A 15,539-nucleotide genomic window follows, 5' to 3' on the forward strand; every position below is an offset into this window, starting at 1 on the left:
ACCAGTTTTACATGCACCATTAGGTCAATGATTGGTGGAGATTACAAGCTGCTGTGGGTGAGAAAGTCCAGATGCTCCTTTCTGTCAAGGTCGGGAGCCTAAAGGTGAACAGGAAGGAGGAAAACGGAGATGGAGGAGGAGAGTGGGTTGAATTTTGAGCAGTGACGTAGCACCTGCAGCCAAAAAAAGGCACAAAATGGAGTCCCAGCTGGAACTTGGGGGAGGAGCGGCGGCTGCTTCAGGCTCGATTAGGCCCACATCCTCGAGTCGTTAGCCTCACATTCCCCAGTTGCTACACTATAATATCTACAGCTACAATTCAGGCTGTTAAATCTGGCGACAAAGAGAGCGGGAGTGACATGTTCCTGCCTCGGGAGGTGGGGACCAGAAGAAAGCTGGCAGAGAGACGCAAACATCACCAGCATGCACCTGTCCCTCTGTCTGGCTGGCGGAGAGCTGCCAGATCTGACTGACACTTTCAAGATATTTTTTTTTCTTAATATGTTGTTTGTGTTTTTATCAGCTTGAAAAAAAAAACACAGGCATGAAAAGGGAGTAGACTTGTGCCAAAAAATTCACAAATTTTCAGATTAATCTCAGCAAAATTTTAGAAAACAACTCAGATTTTTTTCTAAAAACAAAAAAACAACTCAGATTTCTGAGTTTGGACAGTTGACATTTTTCTTTTACAAAAAAACTTCAAGTATTTTGGGATTGATCACTGAATTTTTTTCTAGAAAAAAATTTGAAATATTTGAGTTTTGGAAGTGGAACATTTGCTACAAAATCTCACCCAAAAAATTGAGATTAAGTTCAATTTTTGGAAAAAAAAAAATTTAAATTTGAAGAGACAAAAAATTTCTAGAAAACTCAGCAATTTTGTATCAAAGTCCAGAAATCTTAGATAAAACAAAATAAAGTAAAATTAAATTAAAACCCTCAGATATGTTGATATGAATCTCATGAATTTTGTAGAAAAAAATCTGGGTTTCAAACTTCAAAAATTTGCCACAAAAATCTCAGAAATTTGTAGATTAAGTCCAGAAGTAACTTGGAATATCTGAGTTTGAAGATTACAATTTTAGGATTTATCTCAGAAATATTCTGGGAAACAAAATGTGTAATTTCTGACTCAAATATTTTCAACAAAAATTCAGAAATTGTGATGTTAATATCTGAAATTTTCTCAGGAAAATGTGAAAATTTCTGAATTTGAAAAGTGAAGAATTTGTCAGAAAATGTCATAAATTTTGAAATTAATCTCAGAAATCTATAATCTCTAGCAAAAAAAGTTTTGAAACTTCTGAGTTTGAAACGTTACAATTTTTTTTCTTGCAAATTTTCAACTTTTTGGGGGTCAGAAATTTAGAAAACTTTTAAGTTTTCCCCTTTTTTTCACTTAGTGGCCCTAATGCACCATTGTAAGACAGCATGTTGTTAATCACAGTGTGATAAAATTAACTTATGCTTATTTAATATTTTTGTGGCTCAATGTCCTTTTAAATCACAAAGTTGCACAAGAATTCCCATTTACAGTTGTCATACTTAATTAACCAATGATAGATTTCAGACATTTAAAAAATAATATAAACTGTAAAATGAGTGCAATTTTTTAGCTTTTCTGCCATACAATGACAACCTTTTACGTTTTCTAAAAATCCACCAAATGTTGTGAAAATCAGCCAAAACTTTCACGAAAACAGAGAGAATGAAAGTTGAATATGGAGACTTAAAGAGTAACAAGAAGCATAGCAGAGGTGGTGAACAGAGACAGTCCCATGCAAAGATAAACAGTGAGGATGCAGCGCTCTGTAATAGCTTTGCACTAAGTAATTTGTCACTCTGTGAAAAGCAAACTGCGACGTTTTGCTGTAACACCATTAGCTGAGGGTGCTTCACAAAGTCAGGATCTAAAAATATTCATCTGGAGCTTCCAGCTGCAACGGAGCGCCTTCAGAGCATTTCATTGGGATTTTACGCAAAAAGACAAAGTTCCACAAAGAGAAAGTGAAACCAAGAATTGGGCATTTGTTGTCTGGCATTTCAGAATAATTGTGAATTTATTGCAAATTTACCACAAAAATAGTTAATAATATTGGGTTGAATAGATGCTAACTCCCACCTGCAGGTGGCAGTATTTTCTATTTCTGGTGCCTCATCCTCACTGTATGAATGTAAAGTCTTTGATCCAAACATTTGGAGGTAGAATTGCAGCAAAACGCAGTTCTACAAAGTTTTGACTCAAAAACAAATGCATGCCACACTTTTCAGCTTCTTTACAATTAAAAATAATATATACATGTACAGTATATACACTTTACACATATATGATACATGTATTATATTAATTTGAGCCAGACTGTTGTTTTGCAGCTTTTATTTCTGTTAATTGTAATGATTTTCTGAAGACAACACATTTACAATTAGAATATGAAATCAGATATAAAATAAGGAAAGTGGGTTTCATGATAAGTATGTTTAATTCCTGCCAAAAGGGTATTTTTAACCGGCCTCATTAAAACGTATTAAATATGGCTGTATTATTCTGTCAGGCTCATTTTAAATCGTCCTGAATGTAAACTGAGGCAAATAGCTAAATCTTTTTCATAATGAATTTTTATCACAAAAATTATAAAACTATTAAAAATCAAGTAATTGGGAAACAGAAGCCTGAAAGTCCGCCATTTTGAAATAATTTATGAGAATCAAGTAACAGGTGAATGCTGCCATCTGGTGGATATTTCCGCTATTACAGAGATAAAACCTTCTGAGTTTAACTGCCACATTTTCCCCAAAAATAATAAGAGACAAATAAAAAAGAATAATTAGAATAATTACAGGATGTGCCACATAAAACAGCAGCTTCAACTGAAAGAAAACCCATCAGTGTTTTTTAGCATCAGCCTATTAAGATGCTCTCTGTACCGTCCCCTAGTGGCTGCATGTGAGAATGCAGCACCCTGGACCTCTTCCCTGATATGGGCAGCAGCTGGCCGTTCGCTTTCATCTGGTCGATTTTTCTGGACAGTTCGGGGTCGCTGTCGATGACCAGGGTGCATCTCTGAGCATAATTCACCAGAGTCTCTTCTCCTTGCCGAAACTGGCCCACCAGGGGGATCATTTCCTTCCCGGCAAGGTGCAGCTCTGCGATGGATGCCGTGTTGGCAATGGTGTTCCTGTCGATGCCGTGGTGACGGAAGGCTTCGCTCATGCTCTTCTTCTTGATGAAGGCTGAGAGGACCTGTTTGTAGCGGTTAATGACGTACAGGACGCCAGTGGCTGATGGGACAAAAACAAACAAGACGCTACATGAGATGCTATTACGCATTAGTTTACAATTGATTCTCACTTTGTGTTGTATTAGATTAAATTTAGGTTCAATGGTTTAACTAATAAGGTCCACTTGGACTTTCTTTTAGTGTTGCAGTAGCAGAGGGCGCTACTGGTCATCTTTAAGTGAATACCAACTTACAAGCACAGTGGAGGAGGGGCTCATTTGATAAAACTTTATGTTTTATCTATTTTTATCAGTTTGAGCAGCTACTGATATAAGGTTTCCTGTTGATCCACTTTGTGTACTTGTTGTTAAATTAAAATTAACAAGGTGCAACAGGGCCAGTTTCAGTTCTGTTTGTGTAACAAAAACTCACCTAATTTCACTCTGATTCAGAATAAAATGTTTTTTTTGTTGGAAGTTTTATGTAAAAACAGGTTTTGTTTATTACAGCTTATGTGGAAATATCTATAAAGTGCTCAAACAGATCTGCTGAAGCACCATGAGGTCAAGCTAATGATGCTTTAGCTTTGCATCAGATGTGTTATATTAACCTTTCATCTGTTCATTACCTCTCTTCCTGCTGTAGTCTTTCCCTTTCTTTGACCTTTTCTTGTCTTTGTGGTGTTTTCTCCGTCGGTGCTCACTCGACGCCGCCGACGCGTCAGAGGAGTCGGACGCCTCCGAGCCGCTGACGCTGCTGGCCGAGGAAGAAGAAGAAGCTCTTTCTCTCTTTCGAGATTTGTTTTCTGAATGCTGCATTTTGCTTGATTTGGGAGCTAAAGACACAAAACACCAAAATAAAACCTCTTAGTCCGTTAAGACAGCTTCCTTCAGCTGCATTTACTGACCCTCAGTGGCCGAACTGGGTGCAACAAACGGTGCCATGGAGCGATTGGTGGTGAGGTTTTCGATTTGACTGCGCAGAAACTTGCGATCCTGCATCAAGTCCTCCACCTGTCGCTCCAGTGCAGCAATGCGCTCCTGCTTGCTCTCCAGCATGCACTGCAGTTTTGTGATGGTGAGCAGCACCCTCGGCGGCAAGCCTTCGAATGACGAAGCTTCTTGTTACGAAGAGAAATAATTTATTTTATGAGAATTTGGTGATTGAATGATTAAAAGACATTCAGCTCTTACCAGACATGGCGCTGCTGGGAGTGTTGTCCTGAACGGCGTCGGAGGACGCTCCGCCCTGGAAGTTCTCCCACTTGATTATCCGGAGCTCATCCTGCTCTTGCTTTAGCCAGCTCGAAGAGCCGAGCCGGTCCTTGGACCTGACAGAGCTGGAGTCGATCTCCACACATGGGGAATAACCGGATGGCTCCTGTTGCCACATGGACGACATCTAATCTAACCAAGGAAAAGAGAAGAGAAACATTGACTGAAATGAATGCGATAGCTCTGCTATGATGCTGATAACCAATATTCAATATTCTTTCCTAACCTTTAACACTGTAAAAAGTGACCATAACACAGACATTGCTTCTCGGTTTCAGTTAAACATCTTACAATGTCACAGTTACGTGACCAAACAAAAACCAGATGCTTAACATTCGTTTGCTCCTGAAACATAAAGGACAACAAGATGGAAATAAGCACAAGTTGTTAATATCGCCGGTTTTACTTATTGGACCAACAGCAATGTTAAAGGCAAAAAATGCTGGGGAAATCCCCAACATTGACTGACGCTGCTGTTAACATCAACAACTGGCTGCTTGAGGGGGAAAAAACACTTTAGCTGAATCTGTTTCTGTAGCAACAAGAAGCAGCCCATGCAACTGTGACATCTGTAACTTGTAATTAAGACCTTGTAATTAGCAGAACATTTAGGAAAAGTGGATCCACCTTTATGATGAGGAACTGCAACATGACTCTTCATGCAGAGATTCCAATGAAATGATGACGCAGAAAGTCAAATGACAGGTTATTAACTCGTTTTATGTTCACAAAGACACTTTATTCCAACTGATCAGGTCAAATGGATGAGAAAAAACTAATATATAACAACCTGACAGATAATGAAAGCATATTTAAAGGGAAAATGTCAATTCAACGTTAAATAAGCTGAAGTAATGAGTGTTAACCATGAGTTTATGAGTCTCCAACAATTACTTTATCCATTTTTAGTTGTTCAGATCTCCCTGGTAATAAAGCAACTAACATCTTTCATGATGTAATTCACCAAAAAAAAACATGTTTATTTGTGTTTTCTTTGAATAGAGATACTTCAAGTTCACTGCAAAAAATTAAAAATAAATGCAGTTTCCTCTAATGTCTTTACTTAGCGTTACCTAACGTTTAGCATTGATGTTTATAGTTGGTTGTTTATTTGTCCAGTAAAATAAGCAACCAGGTTAGATCTTAATCCCAAGTGGGAAATTACAGAAAATACTAAAATTCAAGATTAGGACACTGAGGGTGTAAACAAACTTTGTCTTGGTTCAGTTAAAGTGAACTATGGTGAAGGTCGAATGCATATGTGAAGGTAAAGCAAAGAGACCACTACAGAAGCAGGAAGTGGGCTGCAACGCAGAGCATTCTGGGTAAATACAACCAAAATAAATGCCATAGGCTAGCACTAGCAAGAGAAATGGCTCATGGTCTATGACCAAAAACAAAAGAAAAATCCTGCTAAAAATACAAAAATGTATTTTTGTTTACATTTCGTGAAGAAGAAAGTTGTCTTCTTCTTCAGAGGTTTTTGCACAGTTGTTCTTGGTGCTTTCCTCCATCCAGGACCTGTGTGAGCCTGGGATCAGGAAATGGGCTGCAGACCCCACACATGCTGGACACAAACTGTTTGAAGTGGTGTGTTCAAGTGTTTGACATCAAACTGTTGAAGCCAGTGTTAATGTTACATCATAATAACTGTGTTTTCTGGTTATAACAATGGCATAATACAACGTTTACAAAGATTATTTATACGTTATTTTACCAATTTATCTGTCTCACTTCCAACCAGAATAAATCATTACAAGTCGGCTTAATCCATTTTCTATAAAGATGTATTCTCCGGATACATTTGATCAAATTAATATTTAAAATAACAGAAATTATTAAGCATCCGCATAACGTGATTACACCTATACAAAGAGGAAAGCCTTCCTTCGTGCAGAGGTTTCAATTACCTACAACCAACATGGATGCTAATCACCGTAATTACCATCAAAATACGGGGGGAAACGGAGGAAATCGGCCGGTAAAACACGCAGAATAACCTACCTAGAACTGGGTCCAGATGCTCAGAGAGAGTCTGGTTATGTTCCAGGTTTGTTACGGCGTTAATTTGAAACACAACTCCCCGTTTGATGGAAATATAAACAGAGAGAGGAGGCGAAATGCGACACCACACCAGGCATGTCTGAGGGAAGGGGCGGAGCTAACGGCTGCGTTCACTGAATGTCGGAATTGTGACAACTAAAAGGGAAGAGTTGATTTGTATCGATTCCTTGAAACGAAGTAGACCAAATATTTCCTACTTTGTTTGTTAAAGTTGACAATCAGACTGTTTTGTAATCTAAAACCGCTAGAGATACAGTTTAAAATAGCATATCATGCAATTCCTAACCTAGATACATTCTAACCCGAAACACACACAAGCTTCAGTGAAAGCAACTCCTCAGTTTTATGACTTTTGTTCGTTCTTGTGTTATTTCAAGCTTTTAATTTATAGCCTTGTTTTTATGCCTGTACTAAAAGCGTAATACCGCCACCTCCGGATATGAAATTATCCCTATCACGTTCTTACAACATAAGGTTCACGTTATAAGGTAATAAAGATACATATCTGAAAATATCGGAGCCATATTTAAGAACCCTGAATGGATTTTTGGAAAATTTGGGAACAATGCAACATTGGAAGCTGATTGATTCTTGTGACTCATTAATCCAAATATAAATGAAGCAGAGTGATCATTTAATCTGTTTCATTGTTAATTTGCATTTGTGAGCCAAAATCAAAATCACAGAACATCTGTGTGTTTCTGAAATGAATAAATTAACTTTTTGATTATAATTAGAGATGCTCCAGTTACACCAGTGAAATCTGGACTAAGAAATAAAATAAACCCATAAAGACTGATTATACAGTAAACTTTATTAAGTTAAAACTCTTTGGCTACAGAGTGTTTATGTTGTCAGTATTTATTGTGTCTATTAATGTTGAAATTTAAGCTGCCATAAATAGACACAAATAAAAAACAAGAAACTCATCAGATTATGTCAGTGTTAAATTCAGATAATCTAAACACAGTTGATACAGTATAACATCTGCACTGGCTCTGTAGTTACATATATATTAATACTAATCTTTGTTAGGAAGAAAATACAAAACAAGGATGTAATCAGGTCAAATGCACTTGGATTTGTCAAGGCATGCACTGCAAAAACACAAAATCTTACCAAGTCATTTTAGTCTCGTTTTTAATGCAAATATCTTAGTACATTTGAAAAAAGACAAACTAACTTACAAGTAACTTCTTTTGTAAATAATAGCAGATTAGTTCATTTATGACAGAAAAAATGTCTTGTTAGATGTAAAATTATCTACCATTAGAACTAGAACTTTTTCATGGATATTAAAGAAATTATTAAATTAAAGTCCTTCATGTTTCTAAATTAGTTTGGTCTTGATTTCAACTGCAATATTTGCACCATAAAGTAAGCTAAAATTACTTAAGATTTTGTGCTTTGGCCATGTTGTAGTTGAAGATGGAGAAAAGACGCAACATAAAGCAAATTATGATAATTTCAAAAATGACTTGTTTCTTTTACGATAGCTCCTTCATTAACAGTCAAAACCTTCAAGAAAAGCAGAAACTTCATTCCAAATGGAGTGATTGCATAAGTGGTAGCAGCAGTGAAGAGGGCCGTGATTTATGACATCACTGTGACATCAGCGGGGTTTCACTTTTGTTACAAACACAGAAATATTAGTGTCTCTATAAATGTTAAGAACTAGAAATGGATCCCTGTTTAAGGGAGGTTAGTAATAACTGCTCTGTCTTAATGCCTTTCAGGGTCTGAGGAGTTTCAGTCGGCTAGATGAAAACTCCTGCAGCTTCTAGTGGCAAATGGCCAGCAGGAGGCGCTTGAAGTCGCCGCTGCACTCGTCCCGGATGGCGTCCTTCAAGGACACGTCGTACTTCTCCAGGTACTCGTCTTTGATTGTCTCCAAGTCGAACTGATGGGGGAAATGAGAGAAATTATCTGTCTGGTGAGATAAGTTTCCTGACAATCAAACCAGATTGTGGCACACTGCCCAGGGTGGCATTTCATCATGGGGTGGCACAAGAAATTGAAAGGAAAAGTTAAGAAGTTTAGCCCAGGAGTGAGCACATCTATAGATTAGTTTAGTAATTTTTTATTTAACCTCATGTTTCATACATAAAAAATACAAACAAGAAAATGAAGTTCCTTTTTTAAATTATAAAAATAAATATTTCATTGCCTAAAATGAAGTAGCATCATTCCTTTAGCAAATAATGAGTCTGCAGCTAAAAACAATTACTGATTTTAAAATTAAATCCACAATTTAATTTAACATGAAAACAGTGTAGGGCCGATCTGTTGATTACATTTTGGATAAATTGATTAATAATTCATTAAATTCAATTTTTTAGAGTCTTTATTCTCCATTTAATAATTAATGAATTACTAAATTAATTGCTGATTATCTAAATAATTGATTAATTCAATTAATCTGATTAGTCGTTTCAACCCTATCAAAAAGTTTTAATACAAATTATTTTCTATGAGTTTTTTGTAAGTTTATTGAATTGGAAATTCATGAGTTTGAAAAGTCAAAATAAAATGCTAGGAAAAACTCAGAAAAACTGAGCTGAATTAATTAAAGAAAATCTCTGATTTAGAAAAGTAAAGAATTTCTGAAAAAAAAAAGATTAATCTCACATTTTTCAGAAAACATGGACAGTTCTGCATTTGGACAGTCAAAAATCTGCTTGAAAAAAACTCAAAAATGTTGAGATTAATCTCAGAAATCTTAAAAAAAAAAAAAAACATAAAAGTTTCTGTGACTGAGCTCCACATTTCAGACTTTTTCTCCAGACAATGTCTGAGTTTTCTGTCATAAATTTACTCTTTTTCCTCATCTCCTGTGGCTCCAACACAGAGAAACTTCAGAGATGGACTCCTCTCTGTGGATTTGGCTCCACCTGGTGGACAGCAGAGTAATTACCTCAGAGCGGCACACGATAATCCGGATCAGGGTGTCTTCATCTGTTCCTGCTCCCTTCATGGCTTTGTGCAGACGCCTGGCGAAGTAGAGCTGCGGGTTTTTAGCCACTCTGACTGCAGGGCAAAAAAAAAGACCCAACATTTAAGACTTTAAACATTTAATTTAAATCTAAATGTTAAAAAACTTTTAATCTCTTTTTTACCAAGTGCAGTGTAGCACTTCTTCAGCGTTCCAGAGGTTTCGTTGTCAATAGCGTCCAGGATTTCAGTTCCAGAAAGCTGCCAGAAATAAACTTTGTTAGCAGCTTCAAAAAGTCATAAAAATGATTTGAGGAAAACTGCAGAAGAGCCGATTGAGACCGATCGACTCAGGATTATGAAATTAATCTTTTTTTGCATAATTCTAAATTTAATCTCAGAATTATAATTTTTTTGCAGAACTATGACTGCAATCTCAGGATTATATTTTTTCCTCTGAATTTTGCAATTACCGTAATCTCAGAATTATTATTTTTTTTGTGAGAATTATAACTTTACTCTTCTGAGATTAAAGTCATTGTTCTACTTTTTCAGTGACTAAATCCTCTTCTGTACTGAAATCAAGGTTATTGATTCACTCCACAATTCATTGACTTTTACAGAGTAAGTAAAAGATATATTGATAATCTGAACATATAATCTGCTGCAGCAGTTTAGCACCTTCTCATATTTCTTGAAGGTGGCCTGCAGCTGCAGGTAGTTTCTGCTGGCCAAGACGCTGCTGAAGGTGGATTCATCTGTCCCCAAGTGACCCTCGCCAGCCTGCAGGACACCAGTGATTGTTAATAAAGTTGATTGTTATTGATTATTACTTATAGATTTTTGTAAATGTGAGGATGAAAGCAGCACATCGAACAGGGTGATGGCGTCTAGCTCCGCCAGATCCTCGTCCACGTCGTAACTCTCATCTCTGTTTCCCTGTAAGGAGAGGAGATGTGAGGCTCCATGACTGTGCAGTAAACTGAGTCAGGCTGAACTGAGGCCAGTGTGTGTGTGTGTGTGTGAGAGAGAGAGAGAGAGAGAGAGAGAGAGAGAAAGTGTGTGTGAGGGCCATGATGGGGCACAGTGAGAGTGAGCTCTGTTTCACTGCAGGAGTTCTGTTTCCTGGGCTGAGTGGAAACTGCGTACCTGCAGCAGAGCCATGAGGAGGTTTCTAACGTCTCCGCTCGTATCACTCTCAATATCTGCTTCCAGGTCGCGCTCATGCACTAAAAAACACAAAACAGGAAGCTTGGCATTCGCTCAAAGCTGCTATGAAGTAATTGCTTAAAGACACAAATCATCTTTCAGGTGACCTGTTATTCTTTCTTTAAGAAAAAACTGGCAGGTTGAAGTAAGTAGGTATTTTCTTGTAGCAGAAACCGTTAAACACAAAAGTATTTTGAAAAGTATTTGACGTAAATGATTTCCAGATGAGTAAAAAGTAAATCAAACATTTAAGTTTATGAGGAACTTGTACACCAAGTCTATTGGAGCAGCAGAGACGCCTTAAATCTAAACCTCATAATTAACTGAACAGACAATAACTGCTCTGCACTCTGTTATTAGATGACAAGTCTGTATTTTCATGCATACAAAGCTCCACCCCATAAACTGTTTAGTTTGACTAAACCAAACTCAAGGTACTGAAAAAAATGAAGCGTTTTTACTTGTTCATGTTGATCAGAAGGGTTTGGACAGCGCTGGTTTTTAAATGTCAGTGTTAAAGGGGAAGTTGGAGCCGGATGGACTAAACAATAATTAGTCTCTCTGACCCATTTCCTTTAAAAGCTGAAAGGAAATACTGACAGTAGAGGAATTCAAAGGCTTAGTAACTTATATTGACACTATGAATAATAAAATGCACAACTTACCCTGAAAGTAGCATTCCTTAAACAAGGCGATGTCCTGTTGACAGGAAACAAAAACACAGACATATGAGAAAAACATTTTTCTCAAATTACTGTTTAACTCCATTAAATATTAACAAGCAGACAGAAAGGGGACCGATTCTTATTCTAGAACTGTGCTGCTCATATTACATGTATTCAAATATTGTCCTCAAGTTAGAGAGTAAAAATGTATTTGGTAAAACATTTACTCAAGTACTGAGTAACTGATCAAATTATTAATCTGTTAATGTTTAAAAATTACATCATCAGATGGACCAAAATACAAAGTTAAGTGGACTTTTTGGTATTTTAAGAATCAAAACGACAATAATTCATATAAGTAACAAAAGAAAAAAAAATCAGGCCAAATAAAAGTTTTCCAAATCAGTTTCTTTCAGTATTAAACAGATTAAACTTTAACAAAAACTGCAGGTCTGTGTTTGGGGAATTTTTGGCTAAAACATTTTTGTTTTTCATTCAGTGGGTAGAAAATCCAAAAATTTTACTCAAAAGTAAAAATACTTCATAATGAAATCACTGAAGTAAAAAGTACATCATAGTACAAATACTTCTAAGCTTTTCCAAAACGCTACTCAAAAAATGTAACCGAGTAAACGTAACTAATTACTATGTAACTCTGGCTAATAGTGGCTGCATGTTGAAGAACTTCTGCTACTTTAGGTCTGATTAGTTTTGTTTTTATCATTATTTTTATTATGGCTAAAGATGATGTTGCCTGTGTGAAAGCTCTTCACACATTTGAAATGTCATAAATCAAAAATAAAACAAACAAATCTGTTCAAGAAAAACAGCAAAAACCAAAAAAAGGAGCTGCAATACCCTGATTACATAACTGTGCACACCCTTAACCTATTATGTCACTGGATCATGTTTTGATGTGATTCCAGCATCACATCTGAAATCAATTAGAATAAATCCAATTAGCCAGAAATAAAATTAAGCTGATGTTTTCTGATATCTACGTTTGCTATGGCCATAGTTTGCAGAGAAACGAGAATCAAAATAATCTTCTCACAAAAGCTATCAGTCAGAAGAAAAGCCAAAATTATTTCTTCTGAGGTGATGAAATGAAAGGATGGAAACTTAATTAAGTACCAATAATTCTCCAGATTTCTGGACTGAAGAGAAAAATTGTAAAGTTAAAACCTCCAAAAACTTTCAAGGAAGATAAATTATGATTTAAAAAAGAGATAAAATTTCAGGTATCTGATTGAATGCTACAGGGGAATTGTGGTTTATTTGAGTTATTTAAAATAATCAAAATAACAACTGAATTAGGGGAAAATGAAAGGTTTTATTTTTTTCATTTTAACAAGTGTGTAAGAGGTTTTCGCCCATCATTTTTATTGGGTTTTCAAAAACGTTTCCAACGATGCACAGAAAAAAGCTAACTCTCACATCGAAGGAAGAGAAACTAAACTATTGTCCAGCATCCAACTTGTCTTTTCTTGCAAGAGAAATCTTAGAGCAGCTCTTAGTAAAAACTACAGGGTGTATCAGAAAAGAGTAACAATCAAAGCAACAAAAGTTTCTCCATTTTTTCTACGGTTGCTCCAAATTATTTTATTATTGTGCAAAAAAAACAAAAAAAACAAACCTGAATGTGAAATTCACACAAAGTAAGGAAGTCAAGTACAGAAAGAAAGGAGATTATTTCAGGGTACTGCAGAGGATTCTAGTAAAGAGCTGTATGAAAGCGAAGATAGCGGCTCACAGCGTTTGTGGCGGTGCAGAGGATTTCCACCAGGACATCCTCGTCGGTTCCCGGTCCCTTCATGGCCTTCCTCAGCTCCTTCACCGCGTAGACGACGGGCGGATCCAGCATGGCTAAGATGGCGTTCTCGAAGTTCCCCGACAGCTCACTCTTCAACACATCCACCAGTTCCTAACATGCAAAACAATAAACAGAAAGGCTTAAAGATATGCAGAGAAATGACACGATTTTCTTTAGAAGTTAATGGAGTTGGAAGAAGACAGGAAGTCGCTCACGTCGTCGTATTTTTCAAAATAAGCCGCCTTGATTTCCTGCCGCTGCGCTGAGCTGCGGTTAGCCAGGATGTCAATGATGGCCTGCTCATCGGTTCCTGAAAAAAAGACCCAACGAAGAAGAACAAGATTATCAATTATTCACTCCCACCTCTGAACATTTCTCTCGTTACAACCAAAAACATTTTTATATTTCCAACCTACCTAACCCTTTGCAGGCTTTGCGGATGGCCTTGATGTCTGCCACCACGTCAAAATCCTCATAGGGAAAAACTGTGGGCTGCAGGAAGATAATAAGGTTGTTATGCAACAGATGCTGATTAGATCAAACTAATTATCGTTTGAGCCGAGATTCAGAGCTGTATGAAGCAGCAGACGGGTTGGGAAAGTGCACTTAAGACCTCAGGTTGAAGAATTCAGGCTCAAAAGTCCAAAAACAACATGGTTGGGTGAAAAAGGCAATTATCAACCAAAAAAGGATTTTAATTTAAAATTAAAGGTCACAGAACATAACATACAGAACAGTTTCACTTTCCTTTTCCATATCGTTAATGAACAATGACATTTTATCTTTTGTTTCTTACCCTCTTCTAAGAATTAAAACCAGAGAAATTATTGTTTGTCTTATGAATGTTAAAAAACAGGACAAATTATGGCTTTCAGGTATTAAAGCGGTTTCTATTTTCACTACTTCAAAGCAAAATAAGGCACATGGAATGTCATAAAGGAAAGTTTTAAATTCATAATTATAGATTTTAGTCATAATTTTGAGTTTTTAACAAAAAAAATATTTTTTTATTTAATTTACCATGACTTGAAACTCAAATTTCTGAACTGAAATATCACAATAATAAAATCAAGTAAAAATAACTCCTAGATATTCTAATTAGAACTACATCCCTCAATTATAACAATATTTTGTGATTACGACTTTATTTTGAATTGTTTTTAATTAGTATTTTCTATCACTAATGATTTTTTTAAATTTTACTTTAATCTCATAACTGTAATTTTGTCATCATTCTAACTATTTTATGTACTCATAGCTTTATATTACCAGTAATAATCACTATAGTTATAATTTTAACTTAAAAACTAACCTACATTTTTGTAATTATGTCTTAAAAGCTCCTCTTTATGACTATAAAGTTATGAATTTGAGTCATAATTATTACTTTTATAGCAGATTTTCACGCTCACATATTATGAACTTAATAAGATATAATAATTATAGCCTCATCAATGCAAATAATTAAAATTTTTAAACCTCATAAAGAAACCCCGTTATTTTCTTTACGTAGCTTACGTAGAAAGTAGCCCCTAAACCGCCGCTATTGGGATCCACAGACCCCCACTCAGCGGAGAGGCATTCCGCAGAGGAGTGGCTGTTTCCTCTCCGTAAACTCCTGACATGACGTCTTTCTCACGGGTAACTCTTAAAGAAGCATCACTTTTTTCTAATAAATCAGAAGCTCTTAAATTCCTCAGCAGCTTTACGCAACGGCGTAGCTTTTACTCTCTATGCAGTATCCGTTACGTCGCGCGACGCACTTAGCAAAAAAAAAAAACGGTTAAATGTTTAGATACCGTCAAAACTGAGGTAAATTCGACAATTTTCGGAGATAAAATCACTAAAAAACGGAGCCTACTTACTTGACAGTTGCCCATTTCTTTTCCTGCGGTGGCGGATGAAGAAGTCGGCGGCGGTGGGTCTTTGGGAAAAATCGTCCCCCCTCGCGAGTCCAAAGTGCGACCCGAAAAGCACTGGGAGCCGGAGCGTGACGTCACCACGGACCGTCCGTTGACTGTTACGTTCCCATGTGACGTTTTCCCCGGATTTGTAACACAGGCATGAAAACCTCCAAACCTTTTTCAAACTACCTCTCTGTTCATTTTATTGGAACAATATTGAAATATGAAATTAATATTACAGTATTTTACAACAATGAAATAAAATACTAGATTCATTTCAGGGCCGACTTAAGCCTTTTTGAGGCCCAAAGCAGATTTCCATTGGAAACTCACTTGTAGTTGGTTAAATACAATTGAAAACCTCAGAAATAAGAACTAAACATGCATTTATTCAAGCTATTTTGAGTTCATTTAATAAGCAAGACCGCCATATTGGGGGGAGTCTGGTTCCCAAATTTATT

At 36.4% G+C, this 15,539-nt stretch overlaps 2 protein-coding genes across 7 annotated transcripts; both read right to left on the reverse strand.

Annotated features, from left to right (window-relative positions):
* Positions 1-2,360: 2,360 nt before the first annotated feature.
* Positions 2,361-6,639, reverse strand: LOC129352110 (coiled-coil domain-containing protein 106-like). 6 transcript variants are annotated; one of them, XM_055020963.1, is made up of 6 exons: positions 6,497-6,639; positions 5,936-6,070; positions 4,412-4,619; positions 4,126-4,338; positions 3,847-4,053; positions 2,361-3,279 (listed from the first exon to the last, which is right to left on the reverse strand). In XM_055020963.1, exons 3-6 carry the CDS (start codon positions 4,617-4,619, stop codon positions 2,900-2,902), a joined length of 1,008 nt encoding a protein of 335 aa, XP_054876938.1. In that variant the 5' UTR covers positions 5,936-6,070; positions 6,497-6,639; the 3' UTR covers positions 2,361-2,899. The 6 variants fall into 6 exon arrangements, with proteins under 6 accessions (XP_054876938.1, XP_054876941.1, XP_054876940.1 ...); XM_055020966.1 differs by having other exon boundaries at positions 4,126-4,320; positions 4,412-4,624; XM_055020965.1 differs by having other exon boundaries at positions 4,126-4,335; positions 4,412-4,624.
* Positions 6,640-7,350: 711 nt separating this feature from the next.
* Positions 7,351-15,171, reverse strand: anxa13 (annexin A13). Its single transcript, XM_055020968.1, has 11 exons — positions 15,040-15,171; positions 13,591-13,666; positions 13,390-13,484; positions 13,115-13,285; positions 11,362-11,395; positions 10,637-10,716; positions 10,358-10,426; positions 10,169-10,270; positions 9,673-9,748; positions 9,471-9,583; positions 7,351-8,456 (listed from the first exon to the last, which is right to left on the reverse strand). Exons 1-11 carry the CDS (start codon positions 15,052-15,054, stop codon positions 8,337-8,339), a joined length of 951 nt encoding a protein of 316 aa, XP_054876943.1. The 5' UTR covers positions 15,055-15,171; the 3' UTR covers positions 7,351-8,336.
* Between the last annotated feature and the right edge of the window lie 368 nt (positions 15,172-15,539).

The sequence above is a fragment of the Poeciliopsis prolifica genome, unplaced genomic scaffold, assembly GCF_027474105.1.
Source record: "Poeciliopsis prolifica strain line A6 unplaced genomic scaffold, Auburn_PproV2 SCAFFOLD072, whole genome shotgun sequence".
Classification (NCBI taxonomy): Eukaryota; Metazoa; Chordata; class Actinopteri; order Cyprinodontiformes; family Poeciliidae; genus Poeciliopsis; species Poeciliopsis prolifica.

What these genes read in the sequence shown, in the direction of transcription:
- LOC129352110 (XM_055020964.1), bottom strand. Translation starts at nt 4,619, where the DNA reads ATGTCGTCCATGTGGCAACAGGAGCCATCCGGTTATTCCCCATGTGTG. An exon ending in ACCCAGTTCGGCCACTGAGG is followed by an intron (nt 4,054 to 4,125) that starts GTCAGTAAATGC and finishes TTGTGTCTTTAG; the next exon opens with CTCCCAAATCAAGCAAAATG. An exon ending in AGACTACAGCAGGAAGAGAG is followed by an intron (nt 3,280 to 3,846) that starts GTAATGAACAGA and finishes TTGTCCCATCAG; the next exon opens with CCACTGGCGTCCTGTACGTC.
- anxa13 (XM_055020968.1), bottom strand. An exon ending in ATTTTGAAAAATACGACGAC is followed by an intron (nt 13,286 to 13,389) that starts GTGAGCGACTTC and finishes TTTGCATGTTAG; the next exon opens with GAACTGGTGGATGTGTTGAA. An exon ending in TTATCGTGTGCCGCTCTGAG is followed by an intron (nt 8,457 to 9,470) that starts GTAATTACTCTG and finishes TTCCCCCATCAG; the next exon opens with TTCGACTTGGAGACAATCAA.